The sequence below is a fragment of the Lolium perenne genome, chromosome 6 (assembly GCF_019359855.2).
Source record: "Lolium perenne isolate Kyuss_39 chromosome 6, Kyuss_2.0, whole genome shotgun sequence".
Taxonomy (NCBI): Eukaryota; Viridiplantae; Streptophyta; class Magnoliopsida; order Poales; family Poaceae; genus Lolium; species Lolium perenne.
The window spans coordinates 32175399-32202979 of record NC_067249.2 but is presented as its reverse complement, the minus strand read 5'-3'; the positions used below and the strand labels follow the sequence as shown (position 1 = coordinate 32202979).

At 43.9% G+C, this 27581-nt stretch overlaps 1 protein-coding gene across 1 annotated transcript; it reads right to left on the bottom strand.

The window, feature by feature from the left end:
- Positions 1-11154: 11154 nt before the first annotated feature.
- Positions 11155-26663, bottom strand: LOC127308391 (nuclear pore complex protein NUP160). The gene is made up of 27 exons (XM_051339198.2): positions 26338-26663; positions 25400-25532; positions 25059-25323; positions 24866-24926; positions 24431-24588; positions 23689-23771; positions 22263-22367; positions 21536-21633; positions 21296-21416; positions 20422-20604; positions 20139-20331; positions 19483-20051; positions 18435-18597; positions 17218-17480; positions 16935-17122; positions 16383-16453; positions 15953-16296; positions 15715-15783; positions 15324-15636; positions 15106-15237; positions 14910-15015; positions 14704-14769; positions 14444-14582; positions 12025-12132; positions 11786-11935; positions 11521-11694; positions 11155-11443 (listed from the first exon to the last, which is right to left on the bottom strand). Exons 1-27 carry the CDS (start codon positions 26550-26552, stop codon positions 11372-11374), a joined length of 4542 nt encoding a protein of 1513 aa, XP_051195158.1. The 5' UTR covers positions 26553-26663; the 3' UTR covers positions 11155-11371.
- Positions 26664-27581: the final 918 nt, after the last annotated feature.

The following is a 27581-nucleotide window of genomic DNA, read 5'->3' as shown; positions in this document are numbered from 1 at the left end:
GACGCCTGTAGTGCGCCTGCCAAAAGTCAGCTAGCAACACCTTTAGGAGTGATTTCTTTCTCCTACTGGTCAATTAAACCTTGATTTCTTACTGAGGGAAAACTTGCTACTGTGTTTATCATACCTTCCTCTTGGGGTTCCCCAACGGTGTGCTCCGCACTCATCAGTAAGTACTACTAGCTTGATCTGTGCATCTCTTTTATTCTAGTTTCAATACCATTATTATTTTGATTGAACTTTGTTCCCGTAGAGTGCTTGAAGAAAAAAAACGGGAATAATTTATGTGGATTCTACGTTTGCGAGTTCATTTGCCAGATGACCTGCGAGACGGGGAGAATTTTATAAAAACTTCGAGTACGTAAACAATATTCATAATTTTATTTTATCACCATCAATTGTGTTCTGTTTCATTCATATATATTGACATCCTTCTTAAATTAGATCGAACGGTTGCAGGACGGTCTTCTAGCAACCGACCGTGCACGAGCAATTCAAGAAGAATTGGTGTGATTCTTACTTGAGGAGGTCATATAACCAACCGGAAAATTCCATCAACAATTCAATTTTGGACAATAGGGATCGTAATAGAAATTATATTGTATATATGCATGAACGTGTACCATTATGTAATATGTTGGGCCAAGCACGATGAAAGAGGTCACTTCGATCTCTATATTCATAACGATGTTGTGTAATATAATGATTTGTTGTATGTGTGCATTAACGTGTTTCAAATGGCAAGCCCTGGGCGTGGCGGCAGACTCTACCGCGGCAGCGTTTTGGTGCACTTTCCTACCGCGGCACACTCTGCCTCGGCAGGAAAATGGCGCCAATCGCTGCCGCCGCAGAAACCTTTAGCACCGGTTCGTGTTACGAACCGGTGCTAAAGGTCCTCCCGCCCGGGTGCTCGGCAGCCGCCACGTGATGCCCAGGCTTTAGCTTCGATTGCGTTGCATCAGTTGGGCAACCGGTGCAAAAGCCCCTTACGAACCGGTACAAAAGCCATGTTTTGTACTAGTGATGATTAACAAGTATGGAGAGGGGGGTCCCCTAGCGCAGCCCTTATTTGCAGTCGAACCAACGCCCTGGCACGCCATTGAGGAGAACAGTTGTTCTCCCAGTCTCGAGAGTAACCCTAATCCAGCTGCACCATTTGTCACCGAAACCATAAGCGCGGAGGAAACGATCTAGGGCAGACCAACCAACGGAGTCAAAAGCTTTTCAGAAGTCCAGCTTGAGGATAATTGTCGGAACGCACCGTTTGTAGCAGCATTGGACAAGTCAGCAGCATACGCGAAATTTTCGGTGATGTTACGCCCTCTGATGAAACCAGACTGATCAATGCACACACGAGTCGGGATGTACAGCGTGTCAGGACTTTGCAAATAATTTTGAGCGATGTTCCTTGGAGCGAGATCGGCAGCAGACAACCATCTGATTTTTTACTGTGATTAATTAGCAGCGCATAGTTGTCGGACTCCATTGTTTGTATATGCGTGATAGAGGTTCCATCAAAAGCTTCCAGGAACCTATCGTCAGCCAATCCACGATCAAGCCTAACCTTGATATTTCTATCGCCATGTTATCTGTTGTCCCAAGTGTAGGGCAATCCTGAGTAGCTAAGGTCCGAAAACCTGCACTCCTCAATCGTATCTCTAAAATCCTCCATCTTCCATTCTTCCCTATTGTTGCCACCAATTTGTTCGCTTGAACAAAGAACTTTGTTGAAATCTCCCACGCAAAGCCAAGGATTATCGAATTCCTTTCTCATGTATTTTTAAGAGATCCCATTTCGAAAAAAAAAAAAGAGATCCCAGCTGCGTTTTCTTCTAGCTCTAACCGGCTCACCATAGAAGCCGGTAAAACTCCACTCACCACTTCCCGTGAGATCATTTTTCACCATAACGTCTATGTGTGTTGTGCTAAAAGATTGTAAGCTCACACAAGAGTCATTATTCCAGAACAACACGATGCCAGCTGTCAAGCCCTCACTCTTTACCCCAAAAGGCATTATCATCCCAGATTTTCACCTCAGATTCTGTGATCTTTCTTTTGATCTTGGTATCTGAGAGGAACACAAGGCCGTTACGAAACCGTTACAAGGCCGTTACGAAACTAGTCGGACACCCGAACCGACGTATCCATGTCCCACTCCAATCGTTCCGGACGCCCGAACCGAGCCGTATCCAGAATCTCCAAACCTAGTACTACTATAAATGATCGCCGACACGGATTGACGCAGCCAAAAAACAAAAGACATTACACCCATTTCGCAATCATGGCGGACGACAAAGAAAGGAGAGAACGTTACAAGCCCCTGAAGCTCACACTTTCGGATGGGGCCAAGCAGGGGGCTCTTCTGGATATCCCGCGGGAGCCACGTCCCACGTTTCGGTGGGAGAACGTGATGCCGCTGCCCAGGCCAACTGGTCGAGGTCGAGGTCGAGGACGAGGACCCGGCCGCGGAGCAGCGGCGGGAGGACGAGGGGCCGCAGCCGCGGACGGCGATGATCCCGCCCGCGGAGCAGCAGCGGGCGTAGGAGGAGCCGCCGCTCACCAGCTGCTCCACGGCGAGGACCCCGCCCGAGGACCAGCAGCGGGAGGACCAGGACCCGGCCGCGGAGCAGCGGCGGGAGGACCAGGAGCCGCCGCCGCTGACGGCGAGGATCCCGCCCGCGGAGCAGCAGCGGGCGTAGGAGGAGCCGCCGCTCACCAGCTGCTCCACGGCGAGGACCCCGCCCGAGGAGCAGCAGCGGGAGGACCACGACCCGGCGGCGGAACAGCTGCTGCAGGACTTGGAGCCGCCGCAGGCCAGCAGCTCGTCGGCGGGGGCCCCGCCCGCGGAGCACCAGCTGTACGAAGACGACACCCCAGCGGACCAGCAGCCGCGGCGGACCAGCCGGTCGACGCCGCGGACCCCGCCCGCGGAGCCGCTGCTGGCGGACGCGGACGAGGACTCCCCCGAGGATGTCGAGGACGAGGAGCCGGCCTCGGAGCCGCAGCGGCCCAGCCGCTCGACGCCGCGGACCCCGCCCGCGGAGCCGCTGCTGGCGGACGCGGACGAGGACTCCCCCACGGAGGTCGAGGACGAGGAGCCGGCCTCGGAGCCGCAGCGGCCCAGCCGCTGGAGGACGATCAGCCGCAGGCCAAGCGGCTGCGACGCGCGGAGCAGCAGGCGGAGGCGCTTGTGCTTCGCCAGCGTGACTCGTCAAACGACGGGGATTCTTCCGGCGCTTCGAGGAGATCTGCGTGGGGTTAGGACTTCCCTTCGCTCATTCTTCCCGCTGAATGCAGAGCTCCGTGTATCCGATAAAACCCAAATCAGAGAAATCCGGCTAGGATTAGGGCTTCATTCGTTCTTTAACCAGAACATAGATTCATGTATGTGGAAGGAAAACACTGCATATCCTTTGCATTCTTTCTTTCTGCCTTTTTTCCTTTCTTTCATTCTTTCTTGGAAATGAACTTCTGAACTTGAGTTTTATTGCCCTTCAACCTGGAGTAATATCTACTCGCTTGGTACATAGTAAAACCCATCGGAGAAGAGCTTAGCATCCAGCTTGTGACAAACCTCTCGGGCACGATGGAGCGTCCGAGGCGAGGTTGCGAGGGTCGGGAGAAATCCCTATCGGTTTCGTCGGCACCGACGCGGTGACACCCGCAGATGCCATCCTTCCTTCTTGAAGGGCGTTGGGTGAAGCCATGTTTTCGAGGAAGACAAAGAGAGCGGAGCGGAGGATGCACCCCAGCTGCATCCAGTGTGGGTGGGCTGAGCTGCGCTCGTAGGGTGGGCGAGACCCCTAGAGCGGAGACACTGCGATAATGGTAGGGCTCGATCTACGACCATTTCGGCGCGATATGGGTTGTTTGTCGGGTTGGGTTACGCTTCGGGGATAAAGCGATGAGGAGGTGTTGGTGAGGTAGTGCAGCCTGATTGCGGCTGTGTGTGAAGACTTGTCGATGAAACGGGAGCACCAGTCCGCCGTAGCCAAAGCCCTGTCCAAACGCACCCAACAGTAAGATCCGTCAGTAATCTTCTCATAAGTCCAACTACGGCCCTCTAACCTAGGTCACGCAGCTCGCATAAATCTACCATCTCTTGGAACCCTCCAATTTGCGCAAGGCTGCGCTCCTGCACTCCATCATATTCCAATCGATGTAAAACTTCGTTGAAATCACCAATGCACATCCAATGGAGTTAGCACGACGATTTTATAAATTTCAGCATATCCCACGTTTTGAAACGTAGGTAAGTTTTGGCTTCCCCATACAGACAAGTGAGTCTCCAAGGATCAAACCCCCTCTCTGTAATAATAGCATCAATATGATATTGTGATCGAGTATGGTAAAATCTCAATATTTGCTTCATTATTTCAGAAAATAATAATTCCTCCCTTAGGGCCACAACTACTGACCGCAAAGGCTTGTCATAGCCTATACAGTGTGTCTCAAGCCTTCTGCCCCTACTTTATGCACTTGGGTCTCCACTGCACACAGTACGGTAGGGGCATATAGCTTCGCGAAGTCGTGGAGCTCTTTGACAATCACAGCAGTGCCCACACCATGAACGTTCCAGCTTGCGCAGCTCTGCTGGCGGCACTCCGTACCGGAGCCCGCCCCATTCTCTCCTTGTTAATTGGCATGCATGCATGTGGCGGCCGTACATGCGGATGCGGGGACGTTGTTCGTCCCCATGCAAATATAGCCCAATTCTGGTCCATAAGTGCAGTTGTGCGGATCAAAAAACGAATAGACATTAGGCCATTTAGGCCGCGCAAAAAACATGTGTATGTTTGCAGTCCTCTATTGGAGATGGCCTTATCGTATGGAGTGTCACTCCATCTACAAACACGAGTGTATGCAATATCTCGCAAAAAAAAAACTCACATAAAATACATGACATACATACAATATACGGGGGGGGGGGGGGGACTTGGTCGGTGTAATCCAGAGCTACCATTACCTAATATACTCCATCCATTCAACAATAACTAACTCAGCTTTGGTAGATATGGATGTAGCTAGACGCATTTTAGACTACAGACTGTCCCCTTGCTCGGTTCATGTGGAGTGCAGTTCGGGAACTGCTCACCCGCGTTTGGAACCCTTCGTGTTTCGCGGATATCTTTAGGCTCCTCCACGCTCAACAGGGACAATCCAAGCGGGTCCTTGGGATGGCGTGTGCTGCTTTGCTTTGGACGCTTTGGAACCTTAGGAACAAATTCTCGATTGACGGGGTCTTCCCCCGCCAACCTGCTGATGCCCTATACAAAATGTCTATGTACTTGCAGGTGTGGAAGCTAGTGGCTAGGAAGAAGGACCGCGAAGCTGTGGAGTGGGCGGTCACCCGGATCCGCACTCTCCATTCGACCATCAGAGACCACGACAGCGTCTAGCGACCCTCTGGTGGCCCTGTATCTCCGGCGTTAGGCTTCGGTGGTGTTGGGGCACCCTCCGGCCTTGTGTGTGTGCGTGTTTGTGCTTCAGTTTGGGGGCGGTCTTGCCCGGTTGTTGTTGTTCGTGTGTTGTATGACTTTGGTGTTGTGGGCTTTGTACTCTGCCGTTGGGGCTTTATTAATTTAAAGCCGGGCTCTGCTCGAGCCTTCCGTCTAAAAAAAAACTACAGACACAATCTATCTAGACAAAGTTGAGTTCTTTATTTTCGAACCGAGGTTGTATCTTGCAATCGAAATTAAATCAGCACCGAATATGGCCAGAATTGGAACTGTCTTACTTTAGTTGCACGTGTTGCAGGTGGTTCATTAGGACTCCATGCAGGTAGTTCTTGAGCCTGTCACGCTGATCGGCTATGGCCAACACTTTGCATCTCTTTCAAGCTAACATCAAAACCTCTCGATTGTGGTATACGGGAACTAGGCGGCAGACATCTTCTTGTGGCGGATCGGAGCACGCCCACCAGTCTCTTGAAAAGAGAAGATTTCAAAGGACGTAAATGTCAACATATACCTCGGTTTATAAGAGCTTAGATTCTTAGAGGAGCGGTACGATACTAGCTAGGATTAGTTTTAGTAGTTTCCTTGCAGATCAATGAAGTGGGATCTTGCCTCGGTTTTCTGTTCGTGCTCGTGAGAACTTCTTTGCAATGTAAAGTGAGGTGTTTGGTTGCATGGTTCACTTTTGAGGTTAAATTCATGTGCAGGTAGATTGGCTCCGCAGCAATTAAGCTTTACTATTTTCTCTTATTACGTATGAATGGGTCGATAGTTTACCTCCCTTCGGTTCACAGAGATGGATGTGCTTCAACCTAAAACATAGTATATGGAATTAAAAAATGTACCTTAGTTAGAAACGGAACTATATACAGAGGGCAAGGCGATTCATATAAGTTAGATGTACCTAGATAGTTTAGACAAATCTAAGACCACTCTCATGGGATAGAGGGAGTAGATGAAAACACTTAGCCCAATACATAAGAAAAATCAGGCCCCAAAACTATACATTGCCCTATTTATGAGGCTGAGCCAAAAACACACACACACACAAGAGCGAGTGAACCCGCCGTCCACACGATGCTATTTCAACAACGCGGTAAACACGCACCTCCGGCTCCTGGGCCGTCACCCTGACTTACACCACTCAGTGCCAATGCCGCATGCAAGCCACATCGTCGCATGACTCAGCCGCCTCGGAGCCCCGCTACACAGGGGATGCTAGCAGACCTTGGACGATCGCGCCAGATCAGGTGCCGTCGCCCCGACATGGCAACTAGATCAAACTCCGCACTGCTCAAAGTCGATCCATCCGGATTGATGAACTCGATCTCTTCCCACCTAGCTCTAGGTCGCCGCCCAGTTTACCCTACCCCATAGGACCATCGCTGCAGAGGAGACCAAGGCCACCGTCTCGATAGGAACCTTAAAACCTGAACTCTAAACCCTAAGATGTTGTTTTAGCTCACTAATGGTTCATGTTGTTTGCTAGACTGAATGGTGTGTAGCGAGTCATGTTTCGATCTGAATCCTGACAATAAAGTTTCGAGCTAGACCTGAGCATGGATCATTAAGGATGAAATGTTTGTTTCCATAGAGATCCCAAGTTTTTTTTTCTTGAGTGGTGCTTGGTTAGTTGTCGGTATGGAGAGTGCATTGCACAGGGTTACATCACAACCACTTTTTTTATGAGGAAAAAGGTCAACGTAAGTGTATGATTCAAACTTTGAAGGGTACGTCGAAGTTTCAAGTTCCTTCTTGTAAAACGAGATTTGCCGGGTCATTTCTCGCTTCCAGAGGTTGCTTACTAACCCTAGTCGTTATTGTGGTTACCATCATAGCGTCTGTTTTCAAGGAGTTCGTGGTTCTGTATATGGAGGAACAAGTCGAGATGTGATGTGAATGCAAGTTTGTTTAACGAAATTGAGCAAGTGATTCAGATTGAAGGACACGTGCAAAAGGACGAATTCGAAAAATAAGATGTGTGTTCTTAGCTGCCTGGAAACAAATAAGATCATGAAGTTCGTGTGTGGCGTCAGGTAATTTGTGAGATTCTCTCTCTCTCTCTATTTTCTTAATTATTTTGAGTTTCTAATTTTTAAAGTTTGACCAAGTGCGTAGTAACAAATAAAAAGACACGTCTATAATACCAAATGATATAGTATGAAAACAAATTTTATGTTTTTTTCTAATAATATTGACTCTAAAACATGAGGTAACTAAAAACGAAACTATTGCATGCATGTGGTATCTGGTAGACGAAATTGTTAATGTTAGCAGATTCTCTTCTAATTCATAAATTTAAAATCCTTTATATGTTAAACAACAAATCCGATTTTTTTTAATACTCTACATACTACTATTCAGAACCGTCCTACTCTCCCAAAGCCTTGCGGGTAGTTGCTCTGTTTCCTAGCCTATGGGGTGGCTCTGCAAGCAACGATGCTAATGGCCTCTCGCTACGCTTGTGACGGTCGCTGGCCGGCGCTCTATGTATCTATTCTCGCTGGCGATCGCACCCTCACCTACGCGGATCCTTTCCTAAAATTGCATGCTCTAACTAGTTTAACTAAAAGACCGATTCTGTAGAGAACTAGGCAATCATATTCAGCACCTCCCTCGTGTCTAGGCCGGTGGGCTTATTTTTATAGATCTCGCATAGGTCTTAGACGTGTATCCTTCGATTCAATTTGTTTTTTAGCTCTGCCACCATGTGGAATTGCACGCTCTAGCAAGTTCAACCAAAAGATCAATCTTATGGAGAAGAACTAGGCAATTATATTCAACACGTTATCCTTCAACATGACACGGGTCGTCTGGTCCTTCTCGATGCGACCTCTTCTGTGATCGATGATCGTTGCCTGAAGGAGGAAGAGAATGTGGTGAAGGATTGTTGTATCGAGTTTCCAACGCATTTGGTACGTGTGATCTCTGCAAGATCGACGTCAACACCGGCTCCTACGTCACTGGCACAATCCCGCACCTCTGACGACTCCCTCGTCGAGGGTCAACGCTCCTAGATGAGTTTCGTCGACGTGGAAGATTCCTCATAGGGCAACAGAGCGGGAGATTTTGGGCACAATCCCGGGCTAGAATCGCTCGGTCAATGGCGTGTCAGCCTTGGGCCCCATGGCGGAGAGGTAGAACCCTGGAGGAAGAGGAGTGGACCAACCCGGCAATCCAATATCGAAACTTGGGTGTCATGTCTCTTGAGAAGCTTAAGGATGAAGTCCCAAATTATGGAATCAAATGCCTCGTTGATGTCAAGCTTGAAGAGGAGCGATGAATTTTACTTTTTTGAAGGCGTCTTGCAAGCTTGCGCACATACATGAAATTGTCTTTGATACTCCTTTTGATGACATTCGAGACGAGATCGTTCATAAGTGGTGCAAGGCAGATGGCAACCAGGTTGGGTCACCGAGCATGCGCAAAAGGAGATCATCCATGACAACTTTGCTTCGGCGTTGGGGAGAGCCTCTACCAGGAATCTTGACTTCAATTGGGAGAATCTACGCTTACAAGAACCCAAAACAAGGAGTTCGGTCTCCCGAATATTTCAGTTTCAATGTTTTTAGTCGCCGCGCAGAATAGAAATAAAAAACGCAAACTGAAAAACGGAAATCAAAAGTCGCGGGAAAATTTGCACCGATGATCCATGCGAAATGAAACGAAATCTTGCTCCTATCCAGCTACATACCAAACACATAATAATCAAAATACTAACTAAACCTACTCCCCCTCGCTAATTTGATCCCAAAAACTACGAAATTAGCCACGGGATTGTCACCAGGGTTGTACTAGCGGCGGAGGAGGGTTTTTCGCGCGCTGGCGACGCCTATGCGAGGACGAGTGCAACAACCTCGAACGGCGTCGCCTCCGCCGAGCTCCCGCAAGTGAGAGGCGGCCCATCTTCCTTGTCGTCTTTGTTGCCATCGTCGCGCGGTGGAAGCGGCGGCAGCGGCGGGCTGCACGAGCCGGCGGGCGGCGCCTCGGCTTCCCCATCGCGCGCGCGAACCTGTGCGGCCACCTCCGGGCCGCCCGCTTCCAAGCTCCGTTGGAGCGCGCCCGCCTCGCGAGGATTGCCTCCGACCGCACACCCGGCGGACGCAGCGGCAATCTTCCGCCACCGATTCGGCCCCCTCCCCTACCAGCATGTCTTGCGCGTGCCATTGCGGAGGAAGGGGTGGTGGCGGCGGAGCGGAAAAGCCGAAGACGACGAACCAATATCTCGCCGGAGGTGGAGCGAAAACGCGGCGGTAGGGGAGTAGGGTTTTGGAACCCAACTCACCCATGTGCCCTGTATAAATACGGAGCGGCCGTCCACATTCTCAGGCCCAAAACTCATTTTACGAACCAGGCCGCGAGTTCGAGCTCCATTCTAGGGCTCTTTCGGCCTGGACTCGTATTCTCGCTGCAATTCCGGCTCAATTTTTTAGTCACTGTTAGAGTTGCTCTTAGTGGGCATGGACGCCCCCTTCTCCATGGAGGAGGTCCAACAACCTATTAACCAAATGCCCTCCGATAAAACACCCAGACCAGATGCCTTTACCGGTATTTTCTTCAAGAAATTTTGGGATGTCATCGAAGACAATGTTTTTTTTTTGAACAGGGGAGGTCCCGAAGGACCGAGAAGCTCTATTGATTAAAAGCGGTGGAGTTACAACTTACAAGACAAACCATAAGAAGTTCAGAAATTACAACCAAGTCCGTCCAATTTGCACTGGGGACCCTAGATCTAAAACTGAGAAAGCAATCGGGTCCAGCTCCTTGTCCACCGCACCACTGTATCTCACCACCGCCAAGAACGCCATCGCCGGGGACGCTACCACTTGGGATGGAGCTCCGGGAGCCAACGGTGATGGAGCTAAAAGGCCTCCGCTTTGGCACGACAGCCTGGAGGTTGAAGATCCGCATCCGCTGGACTAACACCAGCGACAAAGGACAGAGGGGTCGCCCTATGACCATAGAAGGCGGCAGCCAAGACAGGGCCACCGCTGATGCCCTCCAACAAGAAGCTTCCGAGCTTCCCAGCCGCAGACCTCAACCGGCAGCCAAGAACGCCAAGCATACTTTCCTCAACGTCACCATGGCGAGAAAGAAAAATCTTGGAGCCTTGACCGGAGAAGACGAGCCCGCAAGACAAACGCGAACTTATTCTAGAAGGAGATGTCGCCGTCACACCCTCAGGCCACCCATAGCACCCCGTCGCCAGAACCAGAAGGGCTAACACCGAGAGCCGCCAGGCGCCGCTCGAAAGCGCCAGCAACTCACTCCAAACAGGCATGGAGCCAAAACAAAAAAACCAGCATCAAGCCGAAACCTAGACCTAAAACTAACTACTACTATACAGGGAGGGGTCCCTCACCCACCACAACGCCGGCAAACGCCGGAGAAGGGACAGGGAGGGGCCGACCGGCCCGGATCTGGAGAAGAACGGTGGGTGAGCGGTGGAGACGAGAGCTTTCGGGAGCATCGAAGACAATGTCATGCGCTCCATTCACTAATTCAACACCCTCCACATATCACGCCCAATGAATTAATTCGACAAATATTTTGTTGTTCCGAAGAAGGGGCCAAAAGCATCTCCGCCAGAATTTTTGTTGTGACCAAGTTACTGACAATTATGTTTATTTACTACGTACTTTTAACTATTTCAAATTTCAATGAAGTGCATCAGCTGATGCAACCTGGGGGAAAGAAAATCTGTTTCAGTTCAAAATTGTATTGCCTTAAGCCATACGAACCATTTTGGGTCGTTACACTTAAATTTCTATGGATACACACATACGCATGGAGCTGAGTCTCGCAGAAAATATCAACCATACAGAGCCTACGTTTCTCAGGAAAAAAACAAAACAATACAGGACCTACATACAAGATACAACAAAGCTTGGGCTGCTTAATCCATAACCAACAAAATCTCAGTTGCTTTGGCTCTCCACTCCTTGACCCCCTCCAACGGATGACAGCACGTCTTCTGAATCGACAACCACCTAATATCACGCAAACAAAATCGAATCAGCACCAGATATAGCCAGAATTGGAAGTACTTTACTTTAGATGCACTAACTTGTTGCAAGTGCTTCATCAGGGCTCCATGCAGCAACTTCTTGAGTCTATCACACTGATCGGCGCTATGGCCAGCAATTTGCATCTCTTCAAGCTGACACCAAAACCTCTCGATTGTGGTGTACGGAAACCAGGCGGCAGACATCTTTTTGCGGTGGAGCACGTCCACCGGTCTCTGGAAAAAGAGGAGATTTCAAAGGACGTAAATGTCAACATGTGCTCACTGAGATCTGGTGTTTGGATATTTCAGGTTGTCAATCAATTACCGATGATGCAAAAGAATCCAGGTACTCCACCAATAAGTTGGCTGCTTCTGCGTGCCGGCCATAATTTGTATACAGACGAAACAATGCAGCTGGATCTGCCTCTTTGCCGCACATTCCCCATGAAATCATCCTATTTCCACCCTTGGTAGTCTAAAGATACAACGAGCAACCAAACCAAAGGTCAGTGGTCAATCAAACAATAGAGTTGACCGAATTAATAGGTATACAACAGAAGTCACCTTGAACATCTGAACCAGCCAAAGAGGTAGCTCAATCTCAGGATCAGCGTAAAGAAGTGTTTCAGCAACAATGACAGGCAACCTCGGATGCAAATCTTTATATTTATCCTGCACAATAAGGACGCAAATAAAATAACTGTAATAAGTGCAATTCATGGATAAGCTGCATGCATACAATTGTTTTACTAGCGCGTAAGGCTTGGCCTAGTTTCAGCAAGAACATATAAGCAAGTTTAGCAGTACAGCCACAAGTTAAGCAGGTGGCAGTTTGTTTTCTTGGTAACAAAGATAAGTTCCAGTACAGCATCTTTTCCAGTTATGATTGCTGACAGAACATTTACCAACCAACAAATGGTGGTCACTGGGTGGAAACTACATCAGGTGGAGGTTTATTGTATAGATGCAGCAGCACAAAAGTGGGAGCTTTTCATTTTTGTTGCAGTGATCATAGTTACCACTAAGATACAAAAGAAGGTTTTTGTGGTAAATATTTGGGGTCACAAGAGGAGGTAGTGTTCATTGAGGAGCTAGTTTTGAACGAGGAACGTAACGCCAATGAATCAAGGTAGATGACCCAGTTACAGAACTAAGTACTAAGTGTTCTTGAAAAATAAAATATAAATGAAACAAAAGGAGAATCTCACCTACTGGGAAAAGTAATGGAGAAGTAAAATGAAATAAGAATAAGAATAAGAAAAGGAGAATAATTTGGCAGCTGGACTTTGCTTGGCCCAATTTTTCTCTTCCCTCCAGAACACAACAGACACTGTCTGCTCCCTGCTCCCCAGCACGACTTTCTTCCCACACATAGAAGAGAAAGCAGATAAGGGAGATGTGAGAGGCACGCTGCCTGACCCGCAGCAACCCCAGTCTGACGTCATTGTCAGGCCAGTTAGAGGCCCTGCCAATCATGGGCGGACGCGGGGGGCGGGCTGGGTGGGCCGTGGGCCACCCAGAATTCTGGGAAAAAAGTGATATACCCCTAAGCTTTTCGTGGGCCGTGGGCCACCCAGAATTATCAGAAAATGCGAGACCTTAGAGGGAAGAAATATAGTTATCTAATTTTCTATTCATGCTTTGTTCCATCATGTAAGCCTTTTCACATGTTTTGATCGATTTATATTGTAACCGTGCATATTTGATGTATATATATGGGAAAACTCAAACCGTAGCCCGAGCTACACATCTCCTATTTTTTTAGAAATTCGAATTCAACATTTGAAGTTTCAAAAAAATCTGGAAAAAAAAATCTGCATGTTAGCCAATGATGTACTCTACTACTGTGCAAATTTTCAGGATGAAAAACGTTATATTAGTGGCTACACAAAAATGACAAATTCTGACAAATGTTGGAGGTTGCAAAATCTGTACTGTTCACGTTTTCAGATCCATGGATTTGTGAATTTTGCACAGCCCAAAATACTGAATCTTTCGTATTGCTTTTTTTTCACAGTCGTAGAGTACATCATTGTCTACCTACAGAATTCTTTTTCCTAACTTTTTGAAACTATAAAGTGCCATTTTCGATTTTTTGAAAAAACGGGCTACATGTAGCCCGGGCTACAAAATGCCACTCTATATATATATCTATACCCTCAGGTATGTATACTACAAAGCAAAAATACGCGTATCTACGCATGGTGCCCGGGCACCATGGAGCACCAGTTAATTTACCTATATATATCTATATATATATATATATATATATATATATATATCTATATATGTGTGTGTTTGTGTGTATATATTAAACTTCGATGTCGACAATGATTAGTCTTATGTATTATTCCTTTGGCAAACTTTTATCACAATTAGAAAAGGCAATTTTTTTTTGGTGTGCCCGCCCACAATTTTTTTCCTGCGTCCGCCACTGCTGCCAATGAAGCCATCCATGGTCGATCTCACATGACCATTTCATATCTGCAGCAACGGTAACGACTTGAACGACGGTGGCAGCTGACAGGCTTCTCTCTCTTCCTCGAGACCATCCTATCGACTCGTCTCATCATTCGGGATACTCTTCTGACAGAAATACATCGGGATCTGACATAGAACGCACGGACCAGGGGTGTGGGTCGCAGCATCGACTCACTATGCCAGTCATGGGCGGAGCCACAGCTAAACAAGGGTGTACAAATGAACACCCATTATCTGGCCTAACTCTATTCTAAACAGCTAGCTCACTCGTCTTGGCCAAACCAACAAGCTAAATCCATAGTGCTTTTGAACTTTGTACACCCATATTCCAGTAAATCTGGCTCCGCAAATGATGCCAGTGACTGGTAGTGGCTCTAAGTGGTCAACAACAAAACAAAGTTCCATGTGAAATTTTCTTAATAGTGAAGGAAGGAAAGAAGCTCATTTGAAAGCAATGAAGGTGTGCCCAATGAGATAATAGGAAGAACGAAAATGCACATACCAAATATAGTTCAAGAGTTTCCCACTGGCAACTTCCCTGCACTTGATGGGCCACAGCAATGGTCTTGCTACCGCCATCCCGTGCATCATCCTCAGAAGAAGGTAGCAGTAGCAGTTGTTGGGGGTCAGTAAAATTTCTCCTGTAATAAGATCAGAAGTCCTTTTTAGTATACTGCAGTTACTATAATCGATAACCATAAGTGTCAATTAGATGAAAATTAATTCTAGAAACCAGAACACAAAATATACAGTTAAACGCACCCTGAGTTGCCTACTCTGTTCGGGCAGCACTGCTGTGCAATGGCTGCAAAGACACGTTCCAATTCTCTACCATAGAAAAGTGTAACCAACATATATAGTCAGATAAAATCAAAGAAGTATAAGTGGTGAACAATAATCTAGTAATACAAGGCTGCAAGTAAAAAAGGCAACGGAAAAAGAGGTTGTCTATTAGAGTTCCAGTTCACCTTTTCATTCCTGACTCCTTCCAAAATTTCAGTACAACGGTGAATGCCAGGTCATACAAATTCTCATTTATAAGAATGTCCGTCAGGGCTTCAATAGAATGGCTTTCTGCAGTACCACAAAAATTGGAGCTTGTTAGGATATTGATCTTCAAAATCAAGAAATACAACAGTTTTGCATGATTCGTTGGGAGCGCACCGTGAGATTTGGATCTAGAATTTACAGTGTTAAGCATATAAAGTGCTTCTGTTAATGTATATTCCTTTTCAAGAATTTCGATGTCAACACAAAACTGCAATCTGGAGAGCTCTGAATCTGTGCCAAACGCAGCTGTACACAGGAAATAAATGTTAAATCAAGCACATTGTTGTTGACAGGGATAAGCTAAGCAGAATTGAAAGCTTAGGTGAACATACAGTTCTCCATCAAAAGATTATTACGAGGCTTTTTGCTTGGTGAAGTTTGATCGTCAGCTTCACAAACTGAATCGAGCCAGGCACATGAGGGTTCAACAAGCTGCAACGAGTTGATAGCAGTAGACAGAGCATGCAGCTTCTCTTGTAATACATGAGAAAGTTGGCAGCTTCCACCTGCATCCCCCTCTCTACTCAATCTAACAAAATACCTGTACATGTATGCAGCTGCTTTCCTCCAATTGTTCCTATAGGCTTCAAATGAATAAAGGACTTTGTATAGATTTGGTCTAGAAGATACATCTGAGCGCTCAGCCTGGCAAATAAAACGAAAACAAATGAACATCTGTACTAGGATAATTTGGGGTTAAAGTTGGTAATTATGTGCACAAACCTTCCAGAAGAGTTCTTGCTCCACTTTTTCCAACAAACCAGTAAATGGTATCTCACCATTACAGATGACCTGATTGGACAAACCCAAAATAAGATATCATTGCACCAAATTTAAGAATAGAATGTGGGACACAGTCAGGTGTACTTGAACATGCAACAACCAACCTACAAGCTCTATATGGCAGGTTAACAGGTATAATGTACATTAGAAGAAAAATGCTAAACAAACAAGGTCAAACCTTAGTCTCGCCAAGCTCACAAAGAACTATGATGAAACGCCTCAAACAGACATACTTGCTGTCATCATCTGGATTTGAGACTATAGCGCAATAGGCATCTCGGAAGTTTTTCAAATCCAAGCTATACTTGAATACATTGGCCCATAGTCGTCCTTTAATCATCTGTGCAGTTTCTGGGAGACCCTCAACTTCACTTCCATTGTCCAAATCAACAATGCTATCAACTTGTTCAAGAGCAGCAAGAGCAAACTGGCATGCTCCCTCACTCATGGAGTTCTGCTCAAATTTTTGCATTGCCCACTCGTAGTAATGAAGCCTCCATAAGGAAATAGATTCACACTCCCCTGGGAAAGATTCCAAAAGAAGTTAGAATATGCGAATATGAATGAAATGGAATATACTACAAGCAAGTTCAGGAAGATGATGTCACCGGAAATTTGAAACCCTGTTTCTGAAGAGAACTTCTTCAACGCCTTTGGAGCTTCTTGCCCAGATGCAGCTCTGTTATTCTCCATAGGCACCACATTAACACCATCGAATAAGTCAGCCAATACAACATGAGATATTAGCACTGTGAAATAGATAAAACTAGATATACATATAATTCAAGCATCTTTCTCATGATGGTTTTTCTCCTTTTAGTACTTTCTCCTAAACTTTTCCTTTTAGAATTTTGGATTCCCATCCCTCCCCTCCAAACCCTAAATAATATGCTGCAATTTTCATCACAAGGTGATCCTGGCATTGATATTTGATCTGATGAGAGAAACTAATAGTTGGTGGTTCCTCAGTTCTAGATTAATTTACCTAGTCCATAAGATAATGCATTACAAACTCACAACCAAGAACATCACAGGCAATAAAGATTTCCTTGTTGTTTTACAGGTATCATCATGAAACATGTTCCATTTGGAAACATGTTTACATCAGTACAGTCCATAGAGTACATCCGCTAAGAAGTAGCATATCAGGAAGGTAGTACCTGAAGAAGCATCTGATGGCTTCATGGACCCTGGATTCTCTCAAAACTATGTTTGCTTCGTCATGTGCAAGCATCAAAAGGCAAAATCCATTGAGATGTAGGCGAGCCGAACATGCAATATCAGTATCCTGGTCAGTTTGGGATGCTCTCGCGTAGTTCAAGTATGTATCAAGAATGCCCAGAAGATTCTTTTGGAGAGAAAAAGGTAAAAGGATGAATTAGCACTTTTTATGAGTAATGAAAATATAAATAATGAATTCAGGAGTATAAACAGAAAAGGTACCTGAGCAGCTTCATATTGACCATGTCGGACGAAAACTGCTGCCAGATTTATAGTGGAACCCAAGAAGCTGTTTGCATGATCAAAATTATTTCTGCACATAATCGAACTGATAAATTGCCTGACCAAGTCGATCACCTCGGCTGTACTAGGAAAACAAGCTGAGAGATGATCCCCTTCAGCAGATTTAGGAAAATCAAGCAAACAAGCCAATGTAAAATCAGATGATCCAAGCTTTCTGTGCAAAGATACCTCATCAGCTATACCTGTGAAGATAGGCAAAATTAATGGAGTTTCTTGATTGGAAAATATACTTGAAAAGCGACAAACTATAAATATTTATAACACACAAATAACTGCAAAAGTTACAAGTTGAGGAAGCAAACTGTAACCTACTTGCAGAATGTACAGTGCCTCTACTTGCAGAAACTATCTAATGAAGAGCTATTCCCTTGCAAGCAAAACATACAAATAATACCCACTAAAATTATTAGGAAAAACACCAAATATTTAGTTTCTTAGCCAACTATCCACAAGGTTTATGCTCCAAGTCATCTCATCATTTCCTATTCATATAATATTAGTTGAAACTTGAAGGTTTACTACAACACAAAAAAGATTTGATCGTTAGTTTAGAATTTGCAGGGAATTACATGCCTAATATTGTACTAGTATCAAAAGAGGAAAGAGGTGGAATGTGCTATTAGTATATTAATTAATAGATACAGAACTATATTTTTTCTGCATATGTAAATTTGTAGTTAAACAACCGCAGAACATTGGATCTCCATCAGGGCCAAAACAAGGTGAAACCCTGGCCCTCAATTTTGATCTACAGTCACACAAACATGGCAGACAACTTTCAATCATTAGATGGATACAAGAGACATTTTTCTGATCCCTTGCAAATGCAAGACTAGTAGACTACTTGGCCAAATTCGCAGTTTGCTAATGCAGATTCCCCAATCTCTAAAGGCCAGGGTGTGCATTGTCCCATACACCACAGCCACTACACAAAGAAACTTACACGCATGTCAGGTTTACTATGGAATACCAAATGGCATACCTATAGTCCTTTTAAATGGACTTCTTAGTTAGCTATTACTTTGTAATAAAATAGAAAATTTGAATATAATGGTTATGGAAAGGCCCCAATAAAAAAATTGGCATGTCAAAAACCAAAAATAAGAACACATATGTTTCATTTAGGCATTTCTTACCTAGCTGGAGGTAAGAAAGTTGATAGCTGAAATCCTCCATGGCTGGTGGCGTGGTTGGTGAAATTCCTACAAAATGGAGAACAATCCACTGGCCCAATATGTCTTGAATCATTGGAAACAACTTCAGTTTTATCCTGGAAACATCGCTTTGCAGCAATGATACCTGATTTGGAATTAAATTATCCTTATCAAAGGAAGCAATAAAATATTGTTTACCTTCGCAATAGCATGTACCAGTGAGAAAGCATTTATTTGTACTTCAACAACAGAAGGACCAACAGATTCAGGAAATAATAGATATAGCCTCTACAATAAACCAATGCTGAAATGAGCATGAAAATAGCATATATTAACCCGAACCATTTAGCGCATGGTAGAAGTTGGGATGTGATGTGTTCCTAAAAAGAAGTCGGGACCTGACATGTTTTCTCAAGAAAAAGGTTGGGATGTGAGCTTTGAATTCAACAGTGAACTAACTAATATGCGCACAAGATTGACAGGGTGACCATGATAACCTGTCATGTCTTTCTGATTGATGCAATGATCAGATAACAAGCCAACAACTTGGCATCTTCCAATAAAACTGAGAGTGCTGACCAACTTATGAAAACTAGAAGCGAGACAACTGAGAACCAAGCATGTGTGCTCATAGTCTCAGTAAGAACTATGTTAAAAGAACAGACGAAATTTTGGATATGGCCAGTCCCCAATATGAAATTTTAACCGGTACTCTTTTTGTACAAACATGTAAGTAAAACAATTTGACTTCATATATTGCAAAGATATTTTAATGACAAATAAATATATGTATATATATATATATATTTGTAGTCAAAGTTTGAGAAGTTTTATTACAGGTTTCGTAGAACACTGTTAATTCCTGAATGGAGGTACTATGTATCTTCATACTATACGGCAGTCACTTGAGTACTTGGCAGTTAGCAGAGGGTTTTTTGGTGACAGGAAGAGTAGTTACAAGGGGTGGCAAAGTTGAGAACAACATAAGTACATGAGACAGAAATGTTAAGATTGAAAAAACATGGCATACCTGCCCACCAACACCAACCAGATAACTGAGGAACAGAAATAGATCAAAAGCAGACTCAAACATGGTTCTTGCAACCTGTGAAGTAGCCTGAACCAATATCGTAGAATTTACATTACAAAGTCTTTTCAATTCATGCTCTTGTATGGTGACCTTCGTATTCAAACATTTCATGAACTTCTCGATCACATCAAATACTGCTGACCAGGATGTGGATCTTGATTGCAACTTATGGAAAGATAGCAGCATCTCAACAGAAAACTTCCTTTGGCTTTTGTGGGCCATCTGCCTTCTTTCTACATAAGCATCTGTTCCAAGTAATGTAATGAGGGGAGACGAAGATTGAGGACTAAAACCACTCTCTAGAATCTTTAATATCTGAGAAGCAATTTCATCTGGTGATACAACAGAACTGATGAGGGACTCGTAATATATTGCAGCAGAAGACCTCCCAAGCAAATGGTTTATATGGCCCATGCACCTGAGAACTTCAATAAGGGTTTCAGTATCAGATACATCATCAAATAAGTTCATTTCGAGGCCTTCAAGATTTCCCAGTTCATCAGAGGAACCTGATATCTTAAGCTAGTTAGTATCCCCTCGTAAATAATGAGTTAAAAATTCAGTAAGAGATGTCGAATGCTAGAATAGAAACATACCATAAATAAGTTGCTCCACACCCTCCAAACAACGGAAGAGAGAAAATGAACCCTTTCTAACTAAACCAAACACCTCGCGGTTCATATCAAGAAACAACCCATATGGCCTATTGTTAGCGCACCATTTATGGAGATACCGTGCAGAAAACTTTTTCCAGTGATAAGCAGTAGAACTTGCGGACTGTGAACTTCCCTACAATAAAAAAGGGGGTTATTGAAATTCAGCTATAAAGTATGATTAGAAGTAAGGAGGCCTCAAAGAGCAAATAGAAAAACAGAGTACCTCGTGTTCTATAATGGATAGTATTTCTTTCCGTAGCCCACTAGTAGTTAATGACTGGAACTCCGAATCAGATAGAAACCTTTTATACTCCAGTAAGGTTTCACGAAGAGCAGAACAGTGGTTCACTCCTGGTTGCAGCAGCCTCCGCAGAAACATTGACGAGATAAAACTGAAACTATGCTCCTACAGATACCGAAGAAAAGTAAATGGCTTAAGAACGTTAAAGAGCCCCACGTAGTCACATAGCACAAATAAGAGGATTAAAATACAAGAAAGAGCTCTACAGTATAGATCAAAATACTCTGTTCATGTGAATATGTCAGATGAACATATGATATAATCTGAAAAGACAAGTTCAAAACTCGCTACCGAATAGTGGATTACCAAATGACTACATGAGCTCACTTGTCATAGTTGGCAGTTCATAGTTTTTTTTTAACCATTGTCACAATATAGAAACTGTAACAGTAAACAGTTATAGTGCCTAGATTAAACCCTAAACCCTAAACCTGTGAATCTATATTGCCACTAAATCTGTGAATCTACAGATAAGGCTTAATAGTTGAAACTGATTGTTATGTTTAGGAATATCTAGAGTTGCTATGACCAAAGTATAAGATTTGGTACTTGGGAACAACTAGATCTCTCAAGAATTTCTGGAGTTACTTCAAAATTAACGTGCACTAGGATATAAAGCAATGTAATGGAGTGGAGCACAAGAAACTTAACAATAATGCCAAAAAAGGCAAGCTCAAAATTGAAGCTGAGAAACAGAGAAAGCCATTATCATAAATGCTAAGTTTAACAGAGACATGTATCTGTACATGCCAGGTTGTATCAGAACAATGAATAACCTTAAGAGAATTACATTTACCTTCATAGATGAGAATATTGAATCAGCAGTCCAAACCAAATCATCCAATGCACTTTCAGAACTTTGGAACATTTGCTCACTGATAGCATCTTCTTGTAGCACATATGAACATATTTCCTCACTGATCATGCCATTTGAATAAGCAATTATTTAGTTCATGAGGCAACAAGACAGAATAACCACTAATTGAAGGATTAAAAGGGGTCAGTGTGACAGCAAATGAAGTAACAACAGACTTACCCATCAGAGTCATACTGCACTATTTCATACAGCAGTGGTCCCACTTCTTTAAGAATCCAAAGCTTTTCTGTGCTTATTTTCAAATCAACGAGCTTCCCCTGAGTAAAAGGCAGTATCCATCAACAGGTGGGCAGGATTAGCTCCTTCAACCTTCCAACATAATCGCTGAACTACGATAAGTTGCTACAAGCCATTCTACACTAGTTGGTTTCTAAACTTGGGAAGACCATATTCCAGTAACAAAATCAATTATGATTCAACAAAATTGTCCTTAAGGAACATGCATACAACAATTTTAAACTCCACAGTACCAGGACTTGCTAGTCCTAAGCTGAATCTCCAGCTAATTTTAAATAGAATTCAAATTTACTGATGGCATTGCCAATAATAAGTATTAAACAAGAACTATGGAAGTATGATGGTGGTCCCTAGACGAGTACAAGCTATTAAATGCTGGTATGTCTTATTTTTCTGTTGGAGGGTATTGTGCCTTCGTGCACATTAAGCGAGATTCAATTGACTGCAGAAGTTATTAAATAGTGAGCCAGGAGATTCCTCCGTAATCCATATGGGTGGTAAATAGCTACATAGGAGTGCACAGCATGTGATAGAAGCTGTCCAGTCTTATGGCAGTCAAAGTCCTAATGCCATTTTCCTCCTATACTTTACAAGACAGGATGACCAAATAATATGAAGGAATAGCAGGACGAGTGATGCTTTTGATTACCTCCAGCAAAGGTATAGCAGAAACCAAAGGTTCAGGAGACAGCAAGAACCTTTCACCAGCACCAAAACTGAAGCCATATACAACAACACGATCACAAGCTGGAACCTTTACAATGTCAAAATGCAAACAGTCAGTTACTTCCAGCAATACTGATGAGAAAACATACAGCAACAAGATCACAAGCTAGAACCTTTGCAACTGAAAATGCAACAGCCAGTTACTTTCAGCAGCGCTGGCTTTTGACTGGATATTGTTGCATGATGGTATAAGCCAAAAGCCAAAGCCAAATGCACCTATTTAGGTGCTTTTTTGGCTTATAAGCCGGAGTCCAAAAAGGCAAAAGTAAGCCTAACCAAACACCCCAGGATAAACAAAAAAAAGAATCATAGCGACAAACATAAGCACGAAAACATAGCAAAGTTATAACATTCAAACTGCAAGGTTGGCCCCAGTTTCCTTTAGGTGATGCATCAGTGCATCTAGCCAAATGTTGACATGATGAGTATCAACTATCGAATATCTACTGCCAGAACTGGAAAACTGCTGCAACAGCTTACCGAAAGGAAATTAAAAATTTCATGATATTTGTTAGCATGCTAGACGTCCAGGTGTAGTAATTCATAACCAATAAACTGTAAGCAAACCATGTTTCACTACTGATGCATATTATCCCACCAATTACTATATTTCAGCATTCCAAACTCCACCTCATCGAGAAAAGTTCAAGCCAAAATCAACTAACCATAAACATATCTTCCTGATTCCTCCATGACCTCAATAAATCTTAAACTTCCATCTGATCCCACTACAAGTTTCAGTGAATTGACTCGTGAAGCACAATGCCTTAGTTTGGAGGTATATGGGCACACCATATAGACCAACTTCAATTCACACTATGCCTAGAACGCTATGTTGTCTGTTATAAACAGAGTTACCACTACAACCTAAAACTTTGCTCTTATTTTTATATATCATATGTTTATATGGCTCAATACTTCCTACTCCTGGGTGTAGTTACACCCATGTCTCATATACTACTATACGGAAGTATATATGATACTTTATCCGTTTGAGTATGTTCCTACACTATATCTAAGATACTTCAAACCAAGTTTGGTGAAAACATTGCAAGTGAACCCATAGTTTGCAATGTATATCCGAAATACATGTGTATTTATACTAAAAAAGGGAGTATGTGTAAAAAAATTACATACTACCTACAAAGTACTATACATACTGCCCAAATGGTCTTATATACTTCATATTGCATGTACATACTCTCCGGTATGATAGATACTACCTACATTGTGTGAAACACGCGTGGGTGTAACTACACCCGGGTGTAGTATGAATATGTGCATGTTTATATATCAAATGAAGAGGTACATCAATAAAACTTGTGCATTGCAGACAACCAAGTGCATACCATAGTGCCTTGATGGAGAACAGCCAAAGATATCAGCTCTTGATCATCATCAGCCTCACCAACCCATACCCTAGAGGGTTGCCCTGAACATGAAGACAAAGGGTTTAATTGAAAGGTACTACTAGTTGAAAGGGGTAAAGAACAACAACTGGTTCAGAAATGCATGAAAGCAAAGCTTAAAGCATGTCCTGTTTGAATGCAATGATGCCAAAACAAAACACATATTGCAGAAGCAGCTGATATACTTGAGGCGGTGACAAAGCACACCTAGAGTGACTCTTATGAAATATTGCAAACACGGACCCCCCACTTTCTTCCCCTTTTTCCTTCATGGTACTTATTTTCCTCCATCATATAGAACTGCCATGGAGTTCACTACAATAAACATGCAGACTATGCTAGCATCACCAGTAATTACCGCACTTGATTAACTACTATGATAGACTTTAGTAGCACAGCTGAAATCATCCGACCATTTGTTCGCAAATCCCAACGAACAGACATGCCCAGCAGCTTCTAGATCAGATGCAACTTTAGCAGAGTGGCTTCAATGATATAGGAGCAACAACTTTAGAGTCTAGGTTTTTGCTTGCATGTGTATTACAGTGGCACTACATGCAATGTACATATAATGTAGAACAGTAAAAACGAATTCTTTCAAAGAACCCATATACCATAAATAAGAGCTCAGCAGAAGATCTTTGATCTTTCATTCAACAAATAAACTCGGCACAGAGATTACCTTCAAAATCATTCGGGTGAACGTTATAATTAAGAAGTTTTGTGTGACTAGAAATATCCCATACACGCAAACTTCCATCCAAATGAAGAGCAAACAACAGCTCCCTTTCATTTACAGTAGCTGTGTCTATATCTTGTACAGGCCCCAGAGCCTTTGTTCTGCAGAAGCAAATAAGCATATATGTTACACAAACTGATAAGCAAAAGAAAGTGTGACATGGTACATTGAGCAACTGGACAAACTTTATTTGTTGCTAGGGCTACACAATTGTTCTGCTAGGGCTACGATGCTATGGTGGCTTCAAAGGAGAGCTATTTAGCTCCATGTGAAGACGATGGGACAACAATGAAGATGACACATTTTGTAGCAGCAATTTTGGTGGACCTCAGTTGCAGGCATGAGCTATCAATGTTTAGTGGACAGAAAAGTAAGTACCTCGACACGAGAGTCCACAAACGCCCAATTCCAGCATCATCACGGAGCTCATTTGAGAAACCTAGAGCAGAAGAAATATAAACAGTCAGAAAACCTTGTTGAGAGGTACATAAGGTATAATCATCCTACAACTCATTTAATATGAACAAAATAAACATACAGCTAGTTTCCAAATTGAAATTAGAAAACTTGCCTGATGAACTAGGAGCTAGTTTGCCGAGACTGTAACAGCAGATTGACCCATCTTGCCGCCCAATTACTAGACACCCTGGTTTCGCTTTTACAGCTGTAACGTTAGCACTCTGTGTGTGAGTTTGAAGACTAAACTCAAGTACATCATTCTGAGACAGTATTGATCCAGATACATAGGAAAATGGGCTGCGCAAGTTGCACAGAAGAGCAACTCCAGAAATAGTGAGCACATATAGCAGATATACAGATTCGCCTCGCCTGGCACCCTGTATTACAACGGAAGTGATTGAGTTTCTTGTGCATTGATGTTCTAGATTGACATAAGATATCATAAAAGCTAACCTCACTTTCACACATAAAAGCAAATGGACATAGAGCCTCCTGGAATACCAACCGCAGTCCAGAGCTTGGGAACTCCTTCGAAGCACAGAGTTCAATGACCTCTAGCACATTTTGGTGTTCTTCATGAATCCTCCTGTCAAACAGAAAACATCTTCCTTTATAAATATGACATCAACCGGTGAAGTTCTCATATTAGCATAGCTTTTTCTGGTTTTCAAAAACAAACATATCGTAATGATGGAGAGTAGCCAGTTAATACTAAAAAAACATTTCACCATCAGGCTGAAATAACATTATGACTGATGAGTCTCGAAAATTCTTCAATTCGTACATTTCAACATAATCAGTCAGTAGCAGGATGCTAGTAAAGGAAGTGTAGGAAATTCAAATATCTTCATTTGCTTTGTCAGATTGTACATATCAATCGCTTCAGTTAGGGAGCCGGACTATCAGGACATGACCTTTTGTCTCAGATAGTTAGAACTGACATTTTATCCACTAACTTTTTGTTGTTACAGTCTACCAGAGCGACAATGTCACCATGTCATCGCCACGCTGATTTTCGTGTGCATTTCCAACGCAGTGCACCGGGCTGGGCCTCCACTACGATATGATGATAAAAGGCTCTATAATGCAGAAGAGTAAACTGGCACAAACAATATGTATTAGGAATTCGATAAACAAGTCTGCGTCTTAGGTGGGAGCTAGTACTACCACGAACCTAGGGTTTCTCTAAGCATGGCAACAGCCACACAAACATGGGCGTGCAATGAAATTCAAAGTTCTAACGAACCTATACAATAAGATCAAGTGCCCCTTAGCTAAAAGCTCCACGACGCCCAGGTAGCACAACTGAGCAATCAGGTGAAACAGAACAAAAATGGCGGAGAGAAGCTCCGTAGAGCACGAGGCAATGGGGTGAGGGCGGCGTCACGCACCAGGCAAGGTATCGTTGGGATTCGCCACCGGAGGACACGACGTGGCACCCGGAGGCGGCGCGCGGGGGCACGGAGACGAACGGGTCGGCGGGGCTCGCCGGCGCGGCGGCGGGGGAGGACGGGACGGTTAGGTCGATCCACCGCACCTTGTCCGAGCCCGTGATGGGGACCTCGGTGCCCGCTATCCTGCGGGAGCCGGAGGCGGGGGCGGCCATGGCGGTTTCGCCGTCGGCGGCGGCGGCGGGAAGGGGGCCGGCAGGGTTTTGGTCGGGGGGACTGGGTTTTGGGCGGCGATGTGGGGAAAGCTCGGAGAAATTTTGAGAGCTTGGAGGGTTGAGGTGGGTAGTGATGGCAAATTTGGGCTTTTCGGGTTTCCTTCTGAGATTCTGGCCCAAATTTGTTTTTTTTTTTGGCACAAAAGGAGCTTTTCACATTTTGTATTGCTGTTTTTTAAAACAAATTGTATTGCTGATTTTGAATTTTAGTTTTTCTTCAGAGAGAAAAGGAAATAATGCACATGACCATACATATAAGTGGAATATCTTTTTTTAATTAATATATATTAAGCTAGCAAGCCACCTCATTAAAAACATTCCAGTCCCTTAGGTACCCTAGTAAGGAAAAGAGTGTGTTTGAAACTTATTGCTCCGAGATCAAAGTATGCTTACATCGTTCAGAAGAGTTTGCAGAATGAAGCTAGGGGTTCATCAACCCAATTACAAAAAAATTGTCCTGAAAAACTATTTCTAGCTAGTTCGTGCGCCACTTCATTAGCTTCTTTTGGGCACTGTTTGAAAATGAATTTATCCATAAGTGTTGCCAAATCAAACAATCAGCAAAAATGGCTGAGGATTCGCCCCACCAGATTTCATCACCTGAGCAAGCATCCACCGTCTCCAGCGAAACAGATTCCATGCCAAGGCCAATCCCTTCCTCGTTGACATAGCTTCAACCGCAGCTACCGACATTACATTTGGAAGGAAGATTGTGGAAGCTGCTACACGGCTTGAAGTACCCATGATGAGAAAAATAGTAAATAGCAAAAAATAGTAAAAGCTTCCTTACCAAACCACTTACCAATAGCGCTACGCTCCCCGAAAATGGCGCCAGAAAAGTGTCTTGATGGCTCCCAAGTATACGAGATCAGTTGTAGTACTTTTCAATAAGAAAGGTTGTCGAGGAGTTGAAAGTATTGGTTAGCGAATTTAACAAGTAAACAATAATAACAATGCAGCTGTTTTTTG

Bases quoted from the DNA above. Each gene is read 5' to 3' on its own strand.
- LOC127308391 (XM_051339198.2), bottom strand. From the start codon at position 26,552: ATGGCCGCCCCCGCCTCCGGCTCCCGCAGGATAGCGGGCACCGAGGTC. The intron at 23,772-24,430 runs GTAATCTCTGTG...CTTCATGTTCAG, and splicing joins TCACCCGAATGATTTTGAAG to GGCAACCCTCTAGGGTATGG. The intron at 20,605-21,295 runs GTAAATGTAATT...CGGTATCTGTAG, and splicing joins CAATATTCTCATCTATGAAG to GAGCATAGTTTCAGTTTTAT.